The following is a 21,509-nucleotide window of genomic DNA, read 5'->3' as shown; positions in this document are numbered from 1 at the left end:
TGTTTAACTATACCCACTTCTCCTAAAACACACACGAGGCTTATTATGTACTTAATATTCACCATCAGGTGAATAATTTTTATGCAACTCTGATAGTTGGGGGAGATGGATAACTCAATTATCAGCACATCCGTCACACGGCTCCCTGGCACGAGGAAGGCTGCAGATAAGATTGATGGTAAGACGAGACCAATGGCTTCTTCGCCATCACATCCAGCCAGTGGGCCTGAACACACTTTTTTTTTTCCTCCATCGCCTTTCTTTCTTAGCCCCTCTTTTTATTTTTTTCTCCTCTGCAGCCTTCATAGGCAAAGCGTCATTACCCCTCACTCCACTGAGGAGAGTGTATTATGAGGTTAGTGTTTTGGCAAGGCTATTGTTTGGATGATAAATATTGTTGGTGAGGGCTTCGGAGAGAAAATTAGTTGTGTCATTTTGAGAAAAATACAACACCATTCCTCTCTTCTTCTTTTTTCCCAGAGCTTAAGGGTAAATAAGGAACAATTAACAATGGTTACAAGCACTGGCGTTAGTTTAAATGGGAACGGTAAAAAAAATAAGCTAATCACTAGAACTGTCACTCTGGAGTGCTGTGGTAATTAAAAAAAGTGATTGCCATGTTTGGAAGGTCATTCGAAAGGAAACTCAACATGTGTTTTGGTGTTTCACTGTAATATTTTTATCCCAACAGAAAGAATGAACTAATGGCTGTCTACAAAGGTCCCTGGCCTTGAAATGAAACCATAGAGTGAATTAGAACAGAAACCAGTGATGATGTCACCCGATCACTCTCACTGCGCTGACATCAGTTCAGTTGGGCAGTGTGGTGAAGGTAGCCGTTCTGTCGGCGTGTGTTGGGGGGCTGGGGGCAGCTCCTGCTGCTCAGCCCATGAAGTAGGCTTAACAATGGGAGAGCGCATTCAAAATGTCAGATGTAAATGTCAATTAAAAATTACAAGGGAGTTCCAAAAGGTGGGCTTTGAAGGAACTGACATTTTTTTGACATGGCAGAGTTTATCGGGCGAGGCAGCCCACAAACATGACGGCATCTGCACTGTCAGGTCTCTCCGCGCACAAGCCGAAAGCCGCTGCTGAATGCCAATGTGAAGGTCCCTCGCTGTCATGTACATTACATCTTTATAGAATCTGCAATTCTAAATCACCTGTATTAGAGCCCAACTATCATTATGAATACAACCGTATCAGATATAGTGAGGAGGACTGATAAATCATATGACTATTCAGAGGCCTGCAGGGCCTGTGTCTCTCATCATAGAGGATAATGGGAAAAAAAGGATATGTTTTTAGTCCTATATCATGTCATTTTTGATTGACTAGCACAGTTTTCATTCAAGTGTTGTCTCATTAAATGCTACATCCCTCATAGTCTAGGAATGTTCTCAATCATGGGCCAATATTTTCTGGTCAGCAACTTTTTTAAGGTTTTTAATAAGGCTTGCTAAAAGCTGAATTGTTCAAAGCTGATCACACTTCTGATCCCACAGCTCTTCAGCACAGCTTGCGATCCAGCGCATGCGATTTCCAAATAAAACCCCACAAAAAGGAGAAAATAAAACACACAGTTGATTATGACCTTGGCATCGCTTGGCAATTCTGTTTGACTCATTGCACGCTTTTTCAGGAACCATCTTCACGGAGACACAGCATCTGCTAAAGACATCAAGATGCTCTGGCCAAAAATATAAGCCAATTCAATGGTGATGCCTATTCAGAATGACTTGAATAAGCCTTCTTAGATGTTGGATATTAAAGAAATGGTTCGTCAAAAAATCTAATTTACATACATTTCCACTTATAAATTTCCAGATGTAGTAAATCAATGTATGGTGTCCACATTTTGCTTTTGTAGTTTAGTGCTAGAGCAACAGTCACCCAAATACATATGTAACTAGAGCCCCAAAACCTGTCAACCTGCTCAAAACATATCTAGTGATCATTAAGGCTAGACGAGTAGATGTGGTTTAGGACAGTGAATGACTTACAGGGTGTCCCAAAAAAATTGACATCATTTTGTAGTCTAATAACAGCCAATTCTCCCTCAAATGATCTCAAATTTTAATAAAATCTGTAAAAACTAACCAAGTTTAATTTTTAATGTTTTTTTTTTTCAGGTTGAAGAATGGCGTTCACTAGAAATGAAAGGGCATTTTCGAAAAATTTCAATAAAAATGCACCAACTGGAAAGCAGATTTGGACATGGCACAAAAATTTCAAAGAGGAAGGTTGTCTTTGCAGGGCAAAGGGATCTGGACAACCAGATATTACATTTGTGAAGCTTTGTTAAATTGGTTATAAAATCTACATCCCTCTGAATTTCTTGTTTGAATTTTGGTAAATAAATCTTGTATCATTCAACATGAAGCCTATTTAATTCCATTTGCCAGGGACATGTAGTTACTCACATATTCACATCTCAAATGATGTCAATTTTTTTGGGACACCCTGTACTATAAACTACAATGAGGGGAAACACATTTTCAGACATTTTTTGTATTATGTAATATACCTCCAGTGCATATATACACACACATAATGTCTTGATTTTGTACTTATACATACAAACAAAAAAAAAATGTATTCATAAGCATAAATAAAAAATGTGTAAAAATGCACAGAAGAATTAAGACAAATTAAAAATATTTTGAAACAATGTACTCCAATGAAACAAAAATAGAATGCTTTGGCAATAATTCAGCTCTTTACGTTTAAAGAAAAAAGGGTTACGATTATGAAGAAATGTACCATAACAACAGTGAAGTACGGAGGTAGAAGTATCATTACATGGGGCTGCTTCTCTACATGGGTTACAGGGGAAACATGAAAAGAACAGTGTACAAGGAGATATTAGAGGAGAACTGAATCTAATATGCCAAGAAAGAGAGGGTAGACTAATCCACAATCTAAATATACATACAGACAAAACTCCAAGACTGGTTTCTAGAAAAGCTGAAGTTGCTCACATGGCCTAACCAATCCTGACTTCAATCCCGAATCACGAGTTCAATAGAAAGACCCTAATTACTTTGGGGAATTAAAGACACTTTTCCACGAGAATTTTCTGAAATTGAACCACAAATGCTGCAAAATGCTAAAAGCTTTTACCGTAGAATTCTTTATGCTGTAATTGCCAACAACTGTTGCTTTGCAACAAAGTACCAATGTTATTCATTTGTAGGGCCCTAAAAATTTTATGCTTACGAATACATACACACTTAAAAATTATGGTTCTTCAAGGGTTCTTTAGTAAAGAAAAAGGTTCTACATAGAACCATTAACACTCAAAAAACACTTTGCATAACCAAAGTGTTCTTAATGTTGTGAAAGGTTCTTTAGATTGCTGGAGAATGTGCTGTAGAAGGTTCTATATAGAACCTTTTTGAAAAGGTCCTATATAGCACCAAAAGAGTTCTGCAATCTTAAAAAAAGATCTTCAAGGGTGCTTTTGTAAAGAAATTCAACACTAACAGAAGCCTTTGCATGATTAACGGGTTTTTTGCTTAAAGAAATGGTTCTCTGGATTGATGAAAAATGTGCATGAATATGCTATAGACGGTTCTATATAGAACCTTTTGGAAAAAGGTTCTACATAGTACCCAAAAGTGTGAGGAACCTTTTTGGGTGCTTTGTAGAACCTTTTTCAAAAAAGTAATCTGTGGAACCATCTACAGTACATTGTCTGAAGAACCTTTCACAACATTAAGAACGCTAATTGTGCAAAGTGTTCTTTGAGTATTAATGGCTCTATATAGAATCATTTTCTTTACTAAAGACCCCTGGAAGAACCATCTTTTAAAGTGTGTACTTTCTTGTTCATATTTTGTGTGTAAATTTGAAGTGGATATATGCACTAGCAGCGTATTAAAGAGCAAACACAAAAGTGTCAGAATACTTCTTTCCTTTTACAGTATAAAAATGAACAAAACATCTCTGTGGGCAGCCACTTTAGACAACAGGTGCTGGGCCAAATTTCAAATGCCCGTAAAAGCAGAAATAACAGAACACGTCAATCTAATCAAGTGATGTTCAATCAAATCATGTGACGTGCACACATGCAAATGGTAGCTGGAATACGGCACAACACAATTTTCTAAACTGGCTTATGCAGCATTTGGCTACATGCTGGAATTTTGTTCATTTTTATAGTTCACAGTAAGTCATACTGTATGCTAAACCACCTCGACAAGGCTGTGCAACTTTCATGAAGACCCAGATGCAGTTTAAGCATTTTGAGAGAAGTTCTGAGGATGTATTTATGGAAAAGATTTGGGTGACTACTGACTTTGTATTTGCCAGCAGTATAAACTTCATAGCTCCAATGCTAGACTACAGCAAAATATGGACTCCTGTCTTGGTAGATCGACTACATCTGCAAGTGAGAAAACAATATTTTGCTGAACCATTCCTTAAAGGACAGCTACATAAAGTCTAAGGGTATTGCAATATAGCCCTGCCTCCAGTGCTCATCATGATGATGACAATAACTTCACTAATTTCCTGCTCAAAAGGTGACGACCCAGTCATGAAAAAACATTCAGGAGACATCATTAGGTGGACATGAGGGTTGCCCTTTCCTGGCCAAACTGCTTGTTAGGTCACAGTGCTTTCCATGACCAAAATCCAACATCTTTTCCTTTCAGAGGTGAATTTTAAAACCTTACTTCCAAAACTAAGATAAGCCACACAAGAACAGCAATCCAAATAACAAAAACCAAAGCGTACAGGTAATATTTTGTTTGCGTGGCTGGCTGACCTAGCAGACGTGGTTAGAGTGGCTGTCTCTGGACAGTGTTCGGGGTCAGGAGCTTGCGGCTCTGCACCAGCATGTCACAGTGTGTCAGCCGGCCGTCAGCCTCAGCATGACTAGTGGGGGTGACCTTTCAGCTCTGCACACGGGGCCACGTTTGAGCACTTCCCCCGCCACAGCCACAGCTCCACACACATACACACAATGTCCATCTGTTCACCAGCAAGGTGAAGTCTCCAAGGTAGCCAGCTAACAAAGCCCTTCAAGGAAGACCTCAAAGAGTCTCATCTGAAGAAACAGCCATGTAAAAAGCTAGTACTATATTAAAAAAGACTAACATGGATGCAAAATGACTACACTAGAGCATGCTGATGAAACTATGGGTGGTATACAGCTGGTTTCCACTTCCTTTCTCCACATAGTATTTTCCCCTGTATTGTGTGTTTGTGTGGGGTGAAAATCATTTCATGCTGTACACATTTCTTCATTGTTGTATGCAGAATACGACACAGCAACGATGAATCATTTGGAAAGAAAGGCTTTTCTAGAAACCAAAAACAGCTGTTTACATGACCTCAAACGTACAACTTGCTTAGATGGCCTGCTGTAGTTCATTTCTTTCTCTCTTTTATTTTTTGTTTTTTTAAAAACATGATCATCTCAGAGAACACACTGAAGTTTCATCTTTGGTCTACCATTCACACACACACACACACACACACACAAATACAGATGCAAAAGGAAATACAGAGAGAGACAGCTAAATAAGGGAGTGGGGGGGATGATCTCATTTCATGCTGTAGAGGGTTGGCCCTGCATGCAGCCTTCAGTGAAAGAGCCACAGGCCTTTTCTGTCCGCCACTACAGAGACGAATGGGCCTAATCAGCTCTTATCCTTCCAAACCAATAGATGAAGGCTTGTACCCACTCCACCTGACAGGCCAGAAATTGAAACGTCCTAAGAAATAACAGAGCTTACCAATATTGTGATATAGAGCCTAATGGCAATTAGAAATTGGTATCAGTATCATAATGCACTGACTTGTGTTGGGCAATTGTGTTGGGCAATGACAGTATATTTTATTTAGATACCTGGTGTATATGTGTGTGTGAGTGCCAAATATATATATATATATATATACACACACACACACGCACATATATACTCACACACACATACATATATACACAAACATATGTGAGCATGTAATACGTAATACATGTATACGTAGTACGTATAAGTACGTGTACATATATCTATATATATATATATATACACACATATATATATATATATATATATATATATATATATATATATATATATATATATATATATATATATAGATATACAGATAGATATATAGATAGATATATAGATAGATAGACAGACAGATATCTGCTGTTGGAACAAAACCTTGTATCTCCATTTTTGTCGTTTTTCAGTTTTTCACATAATCTGAAAATGCCTGTTGTCCTTTACAGTTGGGACCAAAAGAAGTGTCCCAAAACAATTTACAAAAAAGTCAGGTTCCATTGACTTACATTACAACTAAAGCAGGTTTTTTCCTTTACCTGTAAAGTTACCATTTTGGAGATACATGGTTTTCTTCCAACAACAGTGAGATAAACACACACACACACAGACACACACACACACACACACACACACAGCAAATATCTGCTGATATCAATCTGATTCTGATATCATTGCCCATCTCTAATCAGAATACAGCCTGAATACCATCAATGCTTGTCCTGTGACGCTGTGCTGTAGTTGAGTATCAACATTTGTTTAGTGAAGTTCTTGTGTTCTCATGCAAATCTATTTTAACTCTACAGTCACTTGGCACTGGCTATGACAATAAATCTTTTTTCCCCTTCAAAATTACACAGAAAAAGCACTTGACCACAATCAATCTGAGTTTACACTGCTGTCTAATTTATCATAAAGTGAAAGCGAAGAATGAGGAAAAAAAGAGAATGATTCAAATTGTATAAGTTCAAAGGCACTGTGATGAAAAAAGGGATTACAAAAGGCAATAGCAACAAACACTGTTAGAACTGTTTGCCACCTAATTTAAAACCTGTAACAGTCTTACTATTTAAAAGAAAAAAATACAAACAGAACTGATCTCATGGTTGGATGGATGTTCTTCTTTTTTCTATTTTAAGTTGCCCTTCTTCATATTGATATTCTTCTTTCTTATTTTTTGTTTATTTATTCCTGTGCATTTGTCCTCTGCATTCTTCATATGTGCAATGCTTGTGGGAAGCACAAGCTCCTTTGCTCTTTTTTCATTATTTCATTATTACACATTATGGCACACATTATTATATTGTACTGCACATTATTTTATTATTTTAACCTGAAGTTTTTTTGCTGCTATTTCATTGTCCTTAATATGTATGTATAAATAAATAAAAAGCTGGAAAAGATTTGAGGTTTGTGGAGGTTCTGACCTGTTCCAGTAGCTCCAGAACTGCTCGTTCAGGTACGTGCGATGGCTCTGCTCATCCCCAAATGAGGCCTTGCTTTCAATCCAGTGAACAATGTGGCCTTCAACAGCTGTGAGTTTGAAGAGAAGTTTCAAATGTGAGGAAAGTGGTTATGCTATACACATTCTGACATGGCCTTGTGAATGGAAACTCAGTACCCACACTGAGGAACAGTGAATGTATAAATCTATCTGACAGGTGTTTGACTGAAGTAAATTTTATCATAAGGAAAACCTCTTCTGAGGTGATGTGGTATTTTCATGCAAAACTGCTTTAATGGTATATCTTTGAATAAAATTCAACATGAGGGATGGAATGGCATTACTGTAAAATTATCTTGGCGTTTGTTATTGTGTATGATGTATCTGCAGGCCTACAGCAGTGGCTGCTTACTCAAACAGTCCAAAATTCTTTCTTGATTTTACAGAAACTCACCAATTGGGACTTCTAGGATAATGTCAGGGGTCTTGTCGTAACCCTTGGCCCGTAGATGATTCTCATCTGAGGGGATACATTGTAAGGCAATTACTTAAACTGTAATAAACAAATTCCACAGAAGTCAAAGGTTCTTAAGTGACAAAAATGACCTTTGCCGTACTTGAGTAGGGCTCTAAAAATAAAACAGCATGAGGTGCGCTATTTGCTTCCAGATCACTGACCTAAAACATCATACAAAGCTGAAATGAAAAAGCATCGGAGTAAAAAAGCATTTGAAAACAAAGGAATGAACAAAGAAAAAAAAATAGCCCAATGCTTCCTGCGCTACCTCACTTACATCTTGATTTTCTACAAAGCACATCGAGTAAAGCCACATACGCCTCAAAAGCACAAGCCTCTTCCACACAGTAAAAAAGCAAAGCCATTCCATCTGCCAACTATTTGCAACCACTGCACAAAAATCCATCGAGGCAGGTTGGTTGTGGAGTGTGTGGGGCTGGTGAGCTTCATAAAGAACAGAAAGGATAGGGCTGGCATTATAGCAGCTGAAAGCATGACCCCTGTGCGCGTGTGCCTCAGCCATTGTCCTTGACTCCTGGCGCGGTTCGACCATTATCCGTGGAACACCTGATTTCTCCATTAAATCTCAGGCTGACCAGGTCATTCAATTCCAGAGGCTGGCCTCTCTGTCTTCAGCCAAGCTCGACTAATGGGGTGAGGGGGAAGAGAGGCGAAGGTCTCTGGCGGTGAGAGGGTCCGGGCTGTGTGGTCTCTCTCTTAACACCTACCGGGCTGTTGACATTGTCATGCGGCGCCGATCGCCTTTTTACATCACCTTTGATTAAAATTAATGGGCCGTCCCTACTGTTGGGGAGCTTATTTCCAATCCATTTATCAGCTAGGTGAGGCTGCCTCTGTGGCCCCAGCGCCCAAACTTTGACAGTTTTAGAACAGTCCTCCCAGCCGCCCCCAGTAAGGTCAGCACTGGGGGCCCAAATAAATGATATCTTCTTAATGACAGAAAGACTGATTCTATAAGCCCCCTCTTTCTCTTCTCTGGGGTAGTGAGATAGGAAAGAAATGGGGAATTTCACACCTGGCCACTCACCACCTCGACCTTAAACGTCATGATGCTTAAGTTAGGGATAAAATTTTATGTTATAAATCATTTTAAAAACGCTAGCAGCTACTTGCAGTAGATATAAGTTGAAGTTGACGGTTGCACGCATAGACTGATTTCATGTCAACAGGAACAACATTCATTAACAAATGATATTTAAAAAATGACTGTCAGTAATAAAGGGACAGTATATTTTTATAAGAAATGGGGCTGAAAAGGACCTGCAGCTTACCTAAAAAGGACAAGTTCCTCTCTCTGAGTTTCTCCCGCAGAATTTCCTCATGCTCTTGGCCTATAGCACTGTTGGTTTGGAGTTAAGGAGATGCAAGAAGTAACTTTTTTTGAAAAAATAAAGTCTGAGTATGATTCCCATCAGGTTGCTTCTAAACACATATTCAGGTAAGATTCTTTGTTCTGATTAAACAGAATTACCACAAAACTATTCCCAAATCTGAGTTGCCCGATTCAGAAATGGGGACATTTTACCTGCATGCAGGTTGCTATGGAAACGCTCAGGCTGCTAAGCAGTGTTGCTGTGGCAACAACAGAAGAGTGTACGATTGTTTGTGTGATTTATTATAATATGCATGCCTGGGAGTGGCAGCTGCAATAAACTTGACAGTCAACATGACTGTGCATGATGCTTTTTCAACAGCTAAACGATGCTTGAAATGAACATCACAATCACTCTAAATTACATTTGAAGATGATAAAAAATGTCATGGTGGATTAAAAGGTATGCCTTGAGGCAAAAGAACATTGCAGCTCTAGTCTATACAGCATAATCTCAAACTTGGATAAGAGAAATAGTGCACATTGTTGTTGTCTCATAACTCTAGTTTTGTCTTTTTTTATGTTGTCGATTAAATTGTATGAAATTTTAGTGGAAAACAGACCAACAGAAATGGTCCAAAATTACATTTTCCTTGTATTATTTTAATGTAATCTCATTACATAAATTCTATTTTAAGAACATCTTTTTTTATTAAACAGTTACCATCATTGAAGGAACAAAATCCTACTCATTGTAGATTTCAGATTACTGATATTTAGGCTACTGAGATATAGATGCTTAACTCTTGCTAAATAAACTCACATTCCTTTTCTATATAGACAGTCCACTGAAAAGAGTGACTAGTTAGGTCATTATAATGGTGGCTGAGTGCAGGCACTGAAGCAAGTCCACTGATGTCACGGTGCAGCGCCAGAAGAAGACCGAGTGGGCTGGCATGATGAACCCTCAGAGGGAACGCAAGAGAATGAGGAGCAATGCTGGAGGGAGAAGTGTGAAAAGAGGTAAAGAGGCAGGATGAAGATGGAGGGCAGGGCGGGAAAGGGTTGACTGGCCAGGAACAGAAGAGCCTAGTGTGGTCCCCAGCTGTACGTCCCTAAACAGCATGCAGACTGACCACTCCTTTTTGTCTCACGCACACATACAAACACACAAGTCTCAAGGGTGCAGCGTGTGCATGTGATGACCCGATTCTGACAGCCCATAACTGCCCATCTCCTGCTCTCTGATCGCTGGGACTGCATCAGTGCTCCGATAAGAGACTGTTGCCAGAACTATGAGTCAGAGTAAAATAGAATGAGAGTGCTGTGGTCAGAGACAAAGAAGCAGCCTGAAAGAGGATAAGAATCATGACCGAAGGATAAAGGATAGAGAAAGGTACATTTGACAACCATGGTGACATGCCAAGAACTCTCCAAGGTGCTGATAAATCACCTATAAACACACAGGTGGAAAAGAATAAGGCTTGTTTCTCACCAAGGAGAGAATCTAAAAATGATTTTCTTTTCAAAAGTCTTCTGACTCAAATATGAAAATGTAAGAAAACAAATATATTGTGTTCAAAATCCTCACAGCTGAAAGAAAGATCACTACATATGCGTCTGTTGTATATGATAAATATGTCTATGATATATATTTATATATCTCATGCATGAATGACTATGCAAAAGGGCATAATCTTAAAGATTATTCCCCCAATCCCAGATGTAGACCAGCAAGAATAAGTTTGGTGTTAAAATTTAGCTTCATTAGCTCAGCGCTGGAGCTATAAAGCTAACTTTGCTAACAACACACTAGAAGACAATGGATATGCAAGTCGTTTCTGCTTTGTTGGGATGTAAACAAAGTCATTCATATTGTTTTAATGCGAAATGTGGTATTTTAAAGACATTTACAGACTGTAATTTCTTTACAAAAGGTGCTGATATGAACCAGGGGTCACAATGTCTAAAAGGTAAACAATAAAACAGTAATTTTATTTACGATATAAAACCAGTGAACCTACACGTTTTTAAATGGTAAATAGCAGTAAATCTGGGGAAAAAAAAAAACTTTTCTTTGGGTATTGTTTTGCTTTCCAGCGTGCTACATGTACCTTTGTGCCATAAATGTAACATTAAAACAAATAAATACATAAATACATTTTAGGCAAAACTCATCACAAAACTAACACAAAGCAATGTACACTCACTGAGCACTTTATTAGGAACTCCTATGTTGTGTCTACACACTCCATTTTATTAGCTCTGCTTACCACACAGGAGCTTTTGCAGTTCCATAATTGCTGTAGTCCACCTGTTTCTCTACATACTTTCTTAACTACACTCAACCAAAAGCAAGAACAACATTATTTTTAAACAAAATACAACCCAGACACCACAATATTTAATAACTTCACAAAAATGAAACAAGAATTTGTATTTGTTCTTGTGTGCCTATATAAAAAAATATTATTTATTTATTTGGTTTTGTTGCCTTTATAGAAAAAGCTGTTAAGGTAATGCTGACTGTTTCTCAGGCCTTCAGTGTAAAGAAATGTGCTTGCAGTGCTTATCTAAATAGTTCTTAGTATTTCACTTTGTGAAATACTTTTACTTTGCAGCATAGTAAACGGTGCTTTTGTAATTTTGTATTTTGCTATTTGTTTGAAGAGGGGTTTAAAAAGAGGTTAGTTAAGATTTTTTGTTTATACATCCCAAAATAAATGTCTGCATGTGCGTTACATCCAGCCACAGACATTATTTTAATAGTAATTTATCACTTCTCATATCATCACGATACCTGTCAGCTTTATCGAACATTGCATTTTATAGCAATATTGTGCAGCCCTAACTTTGAATGACAATTTCATTACGCTGACAAAAAAAAAAACAAAAAAAAAAACACATCTGAATTCCCCTTTAAGGTCAAGCAGACTTGCTGATGTGTTTTAGGACTCAGCATGACTTACTGTGAACTTCACAAATGAACAAAATGTCACTGTGAAGCTGAACGCTGAACGGGTGATTTGCCAAAATCCGATTCCTATTTGCATGCTTGAACGTCATGCTGGCACACTGTTGTCTCTTTTTATCAGTAACTGCTAATCTTGAATTTTCAAACTGACAACAGAAATTGAGAATGTAACCTAGTGTCCATATGCCTGCATGACATGTATGCAATCAAAGCCCACTTCCCTTAGATATATGGTAAAGTTTAACTTAACTTTGGTAAGTTGGAAAATTGTGCAATTACTGTGGCAAGGTCTATAATCTGCCTCCTCCTTTCTGTTAGCAGCCTGTATCAAAAGAGGCCTGTCCTTTGAACAGTGTGTATTACACACCACCAAAGGAAACAACGTATACGAACAGCCTGTGAAAGGGTACGCAGTGTGGTATAAAACCCTGGCCCTGATGCAGAGTGCATATAGAGATAAAGCTGCTCATCTCTCTATATGCATCTATCCCTCATTCTCACACACACACACACACACACACGCATATATATATATATATATATATATATATATATATATATATATATATACACACATACACACACACACAGTCATATACAGGCACACATACACACACTACCCCTACTCAAGCAGAACTTTTATGTCAGGTGATGCTCGACACATCTCATCCCACTGAATAGCTCCTCGTCAATTTGAGGCTTAAAATTTTATGGGAAAGGATACTGTTTGATGCAGTCTACCAGCGGCCCATAACAGCAGTCATTTATTGTGCACTGAAAAGAGGGAGAAGAAATATTACAGCATTTGGGAGGGGGGGTTTGGAGGGGTGCACCCGTTAAACTGATAGGAGAAAAAGAGGAAATACTGGAGGCGACTCCATGCCACGCACCAATGCAGCTGCACACATGAGGCTATTAGCAAATATGAGATGTTGGATTATTTATATCAGCTAGACACAGGGCCACCCACCCTGCTGGATCTGCATACTCCATTCATACCATTTACAAACAAAATCGTTAAGTTTCTATGGACATTCTTGGAGTAGCATCTCAGTTAAAAACTAATTATTTGTTACCTATTAAGCATTAGACACTAAAATGAAATTAGAAAACAGGAACCAAAAAACACAATATTTTTTCAGAGAATAACAAATGTTATGCCTACTTTTTTTCTTTGAGATGAGTATATTTCAGCTAGATTTCTTTTGGTCATAACATTACCTTACACTGTTTTCTCAATCATTAGACTTTTGTCACTTATAACTGAAATAGCCAACAAACTGTTATGAATAACCAGTTAGCCCAGACTTTGGATAAAGTTAGTCAGCTAGTTGGTTGATTGCTATTGCTATCAGAACAAAACCTTGTTTCACCAGAAAAAAATTACAGGAGAAGCAAAAACTTTATCTTTCAAAGTAAATTAATCTAACAAGATTCTATTTTAAAGTATTTTCATCATTTCCATTTATCTTTCCATTATGACATTCTGACACAAGGTAAAGGCCAGCTGTTTTTTTCACATTTTTTTTTTTGTTTTGTTTTGTTGTTTTTAAATAAAATAAAGGAATAGATATAGAAGGTTTTGTTTTGGACAGCAACAACATAAATATTAATTTTCTTTAAAATTAGGTTTTCTTTAACCAAATTCAAATAAACAAACAGGGACAAAACAACACTTCTGTTCATTAGAAACCAAAATATATATAGTTTTTTTTTTCATTTCTAATCTCTGTCAATTACTATTTGGTACATTTGCATCACAAATCACAATGGCTGACAGTGATCATACCTGTTCCACATGTTTGGCTAACTGGATGTCTGGAATTAAAGATGGCTCCCGCAACATGCTATTCAAAACTTGCTTAGAGGCTGAGGACAGAGAGGAAGAAAAAAAGAAAAAAACATACGCACAATTACAATTTTAAACATTATTACTAGCATGTAACAACAACCTTGTAACCCAGACACTTCTATAGGAAAAAACTAAAAACAAAATAAAAGTTGATTTGTGTAATTGACTAGCTAGTGGCAGTGATATACTGCTTTTAGTGAAGATACAGACGCAAATGCCATATTTTACACCACTTACTCCGATATGTGCGCTACTTCCAATGCTACTCAATTGAGTGGAAGCTCAGAGCCTATTGAGATTTTGCGTAGATAAATGCTTCACTCTGCAGAGCCAGCACACCATGCAGTTTATCTATGTTATGAAGGATGAATATTTTGCATCTCTCACCCCATTCATGCAGCACTAACATTATAAATCAGGGCCACAAGCCACTAGATTGATTTCCTATTACCGCAACGGCAAAATTCCCTAAATCATTTTTCAAACAGATTCCGATTAAATGGATTGTATCACTGTGTGACGAAATGGTGGAGGCATGCCATTCTAATGATATATACATATGGTCATGACAGATGCACTGCTGTGGTGACAATTCAAGGAATGTTTCTATCTGCAATATGAGAGTCATGAAAGGGCATGTTAAGCCAATTGGAGAGAGTGAGATGTAGCTGAGATTTGGTGAAGCACCTTTAGAAATATAGGGTGATTAAAACAAAAGAGATTTCTAAGAACTAAAGAGGTGCTTTAAGCTCTGGCAACCTTCTCTATGATCTTCATCCTATGCACATCTTCATACTATGATCTATAAACTATCTGCTCTCACTCCCCTTCTCCTCCTTCTTCCAGCTCTCTCTCTGAGGTGCTGCTCCTTGTGTCTCATTCCTGGTGGAGGAATAACAAATACAAGGCTGTGATCTTAACACTATTCTTGCTGCTGCTAAAAGAGGCAAGGAAAGAGGTGCAGAGAAAGACAGAACAAAGCACAGTCAGCACTCCTCTACCTCTCTACAGCCGAGCCCAGGCCTGCCAGGCACAGGCAACACCTTATTTCTCCACTCATTTTTCTCTGAGATTGGTACCTTCACACGCAGATCTATACAGTGCTCCCGCGCTGCTCGACACTGAAGAAAGAGGGTTATATTTTCCCCTTGAGTTAGGACACCTCATGACAAATGATAATGGATAATCAATAAAGCGGGAAATATGAGGCAGCAAACTTTATGAAGCCAGGAGACATATTACTCCCCAACAACACTCGTTTCCCTTAACAAAGTCACTACTCGACTGTGCCTAATAATCTGAAAGAAAATCAAAGGACCCACAACCACATCAGCAATATTGGCAACTTATTCCACTTTAATGGCATTTTGATTGATTTTTTCCTCCTAATGGTAGTTTTATAGATTTGACGCTGCTCCTGCAAAACAGTACTGTGTAATAAACCTCCCTGAAGGCAAACAGCGGCCATTAAAGCTCTTGTCTTACTAGCACTCATAATTGGAGGTTGACCACCATCAAATTTTGGTGCTGCTCACACCACATGCTACATCGTTTACGCAGATTGCATTCCTGCTTTTCATTTGCCTGATGTTCTCCCTTCATGTTGCCTTATGTTTTCTTTCCTTTTCACAGGACGATATGTGAAAAGGAGCTTTTTTCTCCCTCCATTTTGTGAAGGATGAGGTTAAAAATAATCGTAAACAGGGTGACCTTGGAGCTGACATTGTGAGGTTTCAGCCATGCACTGACCTGATGAAAACGGAAGGCCAGAGCACTAATAAATCAGGCTGCTTTTAAAATGAGTTTACCCTAATGCTCATTCATCACCAGCAGTAATGCCATTTGCAGCCCAGGATCCGCCGCTGCGCCCAAACAGCCTAGTAAATAACAACAGAGCCTAACATCCTCGCATCACTGCAGCCTCGAACATCAGCATACATTTATTAAAGACGCCTCCGCCTTGCGCACACACACACCGCAAACCCCCTACCCGAGCCACGCACGCACACACTCACAAAGCCCTGCAGCGTGACTTAACAACACACAACAGAGCACTGTAAATACACACCAAATTTATTGTAATTGTCCCATGTCGGCATAAATTCTGACTGAGGTATCCTTATCTGGGGAAGCACGCAGAGGAGGAGAATACTAAAGAGAAAAGCTTCACCTCCTCTGGGACTTGTACATGAACACAGAACTGGTGTTTACAAAAGGAAAAGAAAAACAACAGCGCCTTTATCAGGCTCTGATGAAATGATGAATGGGGCAGGAGAAATGAGCCTAACCTTGCATGATTTCTCTCCCCTTAGTCCTATCATTTATATCTTCTCTCCTTCTCCACTAGGATGAAAAAGTCATTATCTAAGTCAAAAAAATTGAAAGAAACCTCATTAGAAGGCAACATTTGTTGAGGGAGGACCGTAATAAACAATAATGGATGACGATCGTTATTGCCCCTGACACTGATGAGCTCCTATGCAAGTTTGTTTATTAATTAAAATAACCCACTTTTTTTTTCTTAACAGCCTTCGTGGTTCCAGCGCACAACCCATTGAGCTGCGGAGGCGCTCATACATCAAACTTCATGGTGCAAAGGAGAGACGGGTCCTGATAACGCGCACCGCTAAAGCTGATTTTCCATGATGAATCTTGGAGCATATAAATTGGCTAATATCTGAAAACATTTACAGATACTAGAGGAATTGACTACTTGTGGGACATGATGGATGAGCCTCTCAGACCCTGGCGGACAGCTCTGCAAATCTCGCTGGCTGCCTAAAGCCCTCATTTGATTTTCCAATTTACTTCTTTTAAATCCATCCTCCCTCTCGCTCTCTGGTGGTGGCGGGGGGGTGGGAGGAGTGCTTTCCTTCCTCCACCTTTGGTGCAGTGGTGGTTGGAGGTGCAGGTTGGAGAGGTGTACGAGCAGTGCTGGAGGAGCCAGGTCCCAGCAGAGTTAGTGGAGCAGAACTGATCTGCCTGTGCCTGATTGTGGCTGATAGCAGAGAGCAGGTTGGGCCTGGGTCAGAGCTTCTCCCCGTACCGAGCCTGACTCCAGCTCCTCTGCTCTACTCCAGTAATTAGTATACTTGTCAAGCCAAGTGCCACGCACCTGCTTACCTCACCCAAACCCCTCCGCCTCCCAGTCGTCTCACCACGCGTATGCCTCTCTGTTCCGCTCTGCTCCTGCTGCTAATGAAGAGGCTGTGGATCTCATTATTCAAAACCTAAAACGATCTGTATCGCACGCTCTACCTACAATTAGAGTCAATATGGGGACGCTCTCTAATGCCGTATAACGAGATGTATTGGAAACAAAATTTTTATTTTTCAGCCCATCAGTATGGGCCCATACAGGAACACAGCACCAAAGCCCACTCATATACACTGACCTACCACCCCCCACCCAACCAGTGCTGTGCTATAAAGCTTAGGTGACCAAACACAATATGACAATAAATCTTAAACAAGTCCAATCACATTGTTAGAAAGGCTGTAGTAGGGATCTAATCTCATGTTAGGCCTTGGGAAAATGGAAAAGGTCAAACAGCTCACAAAATTGCCTCCTCAAAAAAAGTGTATCTAAATCTAGCACCACTTCAAATCATGTCAGGGAGGCACCCAGAGAGAGAGGTGGAGGGAGTCTGAGAAAGAACAGATAGAGATTGAGAGAGAGGCTCAGTTAGCAGGTAAATTTTCTGATATACTCCAAGAATGGGCTTCACTAAACAAATAAGCAGTGATAAGCTCAAGAGGGTCATATGTAAACAAGATAAAATTGCAAACACACATTATTAGCATCAAATGATGGGAAGAAAAAGGTACTGAAGGGCCATATCCTACTTTTTTCCTTGCATTTTATTTTATTTTATTTTTTTGCAAGGTTAGTGTGATGTTTGTGTGGGCTTATGTACCAAAAACTGTCATAATTATTTTTTTTATGACCATTTTCCAAATAGGCTGTTTTTGTTACTGTGCCTTTAAGACTGGACTATTTTACCAAATTAGTTCAAATTGCGGTTCCAGAGTCAAAAAACTAATGTAAAAGCAATACAATAATCAGACCTTAAACATTTACAAAGATAATGATCTATTTAAATCCAAGGCATTACCTGATTCAGTAATAGGATAAATACATACAAAGTCATAATGTACTTTCTAATGGGAAAATGTCTCAAATGCTAACCCCTATATTCTACATTTTAAAATCTTTTTTAAATATTATATTTTAAAAGATCCTTTTGATTTCTTTTAAAGTGAAGTTAAAAAAAATAGATTTATCATGGATTTAACTTCATTAAAAAAATGTAAGTTGTTAAAAAAAAATGCTCTCTCACATTCTCCTGTCACCACTGAAACACAAAGAGCTTTAGTCCATGTAAATGACCAGTGTCGTGACTGGCCCTCCTGTGTAGAGCCTCATTCAAAAAGCAGTCCAGGCAAAAACACATTAACTTAAACGAGAATCAGCAAGTCAAACTGAACAGGTCGATAGGTCAACATGGTTTTTGTGACATCACAAAAACAATGGATTCCAAACGGGCCATTTTTGCAAATTAATATTTATATATGGATTGTACTGAGGGTAAGTAAATGGTACATTTTGAAACTTCAGCAATGTTTACATACAAAAAAAGCAAGAGAATTTTGTTTTTCTAATATATGGACCCTTTAACTATTAATGGGATATGCATTTCTATGCTATGGCACTTTAATCAAATTTTGCTGAGATTAAGAAAGAATGACCGAATAACAAGAACACACACTGGCAAAGCAATGTTTAATTTGCTGGCATTCTAAGAACAAGAAACCCCCAACCAGTCTTCCTACAGCAGTCTCTCCCTTTCCCTTGGCACTCTTGGCAGAAGGGAAGCATTATGGATGTTGATATTATATTCAATACATGAAGAAACCGCTCTGAATGTATTGATTTATTTACATGCACAGCCAACCTATCCTGGGCCTTGCCTGTTTATATGCTGCTTTAGTGGTCTGGGGAAATCACACACACATACACACACACACACACACACACACACACACACACACACACACACGACAAACAGAGTCAGGAAGAGATGAGAAACAATTTAAAACTCTTTATTGATTCTAACCAAGTGATTGTGTATATATTCCACAGTCCCAAAGGTGCAATTTCTATATCTCTTAAATGCAAAGGGGAAAGAAAGGGAATAAAAATGATGGTACTAGGTAACAACAAGTCGCTCAGTGACTTGGAGACAAGGTCCCTTATACAGAAGTCTATCGATTCATGCAGTTCACCAGAAACACACATAAACACACACACATATACACACGCAAACACACACCAGGTCTGTGCAAGTGGGGGTAGGGAATGATGGATGTGCCTGCCAATAGCACTGAACAAACCTGTTAGCTAATTGCCACCAAAGACAATTATCCTTGCATTGCTTCATAATGGAAACACATTACAAAACTCTAATATACACACAGGGAGATTCAAAGATTTGACCGTGGAGCCCATGTGCACCGAATTTGCCAAAGGCCAGTCAGGTCAGCAGTGGGAAGGAGGAGGACAGGCCATTGATGTCAAAATAGAAGTCACCCTGACCAGATTACCAGAAAGCTGCAGCAGGGCTCTACCTATATAAACAACACCTGATGTACAGATGTAAAATGGCAAATTAAAATGAGCTGTGTAAACCCTATTCCTATTAGTAAAAAAACATAGCTTAAAGATAGAGCAAAGTGGTAAAGACAAATGTCAATTTAACTAAGAACAACCCACGCTAAACCTAAATTCATGAATTTCTGACTGATGTGTGGATCAGAACAGCTATTTTCCTTTGAGCTATCTTGGGGAGGTCTATGGACCATCTGAGGATGTACGCTTTGAATGCTTTCCTGGGGAAAAAAGGCCTCTGGAACATTGCCCTGTTCTCCACAGTACCAGGACTACTATTTTGACAAGCAGTGGATAATGGCAGGTCCAAAGCAATCACAGCCCTGACTTTGACAAATGGCTGTGCTGTGGCCGAGTTGAAAATAACACACATCCACTTTAATCTCTTTCTTGATTAAATCGAAGGCACACAGTTTTGACATCATGTGATTCTCTCATAAAGCACCTTCTGCTGGTTTTGTGCAGAGATGTGCCTGCTAGAATGATATGGAGTCAGGGTGTATGGATGTGAGTGTGTACATGTACAGTATCTGAAAGATGGAAGGAGGGCAAGAGAGAGCGATAGAGAGTGAGAGAGAGAGTGAGAGAGAGAGAGAGAGAGAGAGAGAGAGAAAGAAATAAAAAGAACGAGAGAGAGAGAGAGAGAGAGAGAATACTAGAGGAAGAGAGAGTGAGGGAAGGCTACCACTGCAAATGCATTCAAATGAATGCTCAAAGGAAGAAATAGGATGTCAAACCTTACTGACATCAAGGTGCAAATAAAAAAAGGAAAATCCTTGAAAAACAAGAACAGAGAGGCAATGAGTGCATGCAAGAGGCAAGACACAAACACACCTGTGCCTATTCTCTCAAATCCTGCATGCAAAACAGATCTAAACCTTGGATAAAGTCATTTGATTTGGTTAGAACAGATATGAACTGTATGTGATTGACAAGCCATGTCATGCTATACTCTCAGTTCTTAAATGTTTGACAAAAAAAAAAAAACCTACTTCCTGTAGAATATTATAGCCTGATTATCTTTGCTGTATAACAATACCGGTCTTCACAAACACAGCTACTATTCACTGAAACACAATTCTATATTTACCTATTCCATTCACTATTATGTGTAATTTAAATGCATAATGTATTCAAGACACATGCTAGTACACAGACATTTTTATATATTTAAGGTGCATTCATCAACCAGCCCAACAAATTTAAACATCAGTGCCATTTAGCCCATCTTTTTAAAAAAAAAATACATCAGAATGTAATTTCCCCTGAATTTTAGGTGTCAAAACCATTTAAACAAACTATTTATGGCAGTTCTTATAAACTAAAAAAAGTCAACCTTTTTAAAAACACATGATATTATAGTATCTGAATAAGATTCGATTTTCTACAGAGGAAGGGAGGACAGAAAGGTAGAAGAGGAAAAAATAGGGGATATAAATAACACTGATTAAATGAAAAAGCATTGATCTAAACAGCAGTTAAGTGGTGGGTGGTCTGCCGAGCACTTAATTGTCAGTCATGTGCCGCAGGTTCTACTGGCAGGCCCTATGTGTGTCTCATTAGGAGCGTGGGGGTGCAAAATAAGCGGCTCTACTCACACACTGAACCCTGCTGCTCCTCAAGGAAGCGCTCCACCAGCAGACGAGCCATGAGAGATGGAGACAGATCCACCTGAGGAACAAGACAACACAGGATCCAGACATTGCTATAGTAAGATTTTAGGATTATCTAGTTCTCAAAGATGAGTCCTTAAAAATTGAGTTATCACTGTTGCTTTGTTGTTCTATTCAAATATAACTGTATTTACATATTTAATTAAATAGCAAGCTATACAGTAAATTGTATTTACAACTGAACTACATTCTGTACCAAAAGTTTCAAGTCTGCCCTATTTTCTGTCAAAGTCAAGTAATGACAAAA

The 21,509-nt window shown here is 38.7% G+C and overlaps 1 protein-coding gene across 3 annotated transcripts in view; it reads right to left on the bottom strand.

Annotated features, from left to right (window-relative positions):
• cdin1 (CDAN1 interacting nuclease 1) overlaps positions 1–21,509 on the bottom strand; it is a 73,882-nt gene that overhangs the window by 29,096 nt on the left and 23,277 nt on the right. For all 3 annotated transcript variants that reach the window (XM_036593956.1, XM_036593959.1, XM_036593957.1), the window contains 6 exons: positions 21,188–21,260; positions 13,859–13,938; positions 12,794–12,843; positions 9,055–9,122; positions 7,700–7,765; positions 7,229–7,334 (listed from right to left, as the gene is read on the bottom strand). In XM_036593956.1, coding sequence (XP_036449849.1) covers positions 7,229–7,334; positions 7,700–7,765; positions 9,055–9,122; positions 12,794–12,843; positions 13,859–13,938; positions 21,188–21,260 — 443 coding nt within the window. The remainder of the gene's footprint in view (positions 1–7,228; positions 7,335–7,699; positions 7,766–9,054; positions 9,123–12,793; positions 12,844–13,858; positions 13,939–21,187; positions 21,261–21,509) is intronic.

This window comes from Colossoma macropomum, unplaced genomic scaffold, assembly GCF_904425465.1.
Source record: "Colossoma macropomum unplaced genomic scaffold, Colossoma_macropomum, whole genome shotgun sequence".
In the NCBI taxonomy this organism is placed as follows: domain Eukaryota; kingdom Metazoa; phylum Chordata; class Actinopteri; order Characiformes; family Serrasalmidae; genus Colossoma; species Colossoma macropomum.
The sequence above is the reverse complement of the archived record's forward strand: the minus strand, read 5'-3'. Positions and strand labels throughout refer to the sequence as shown.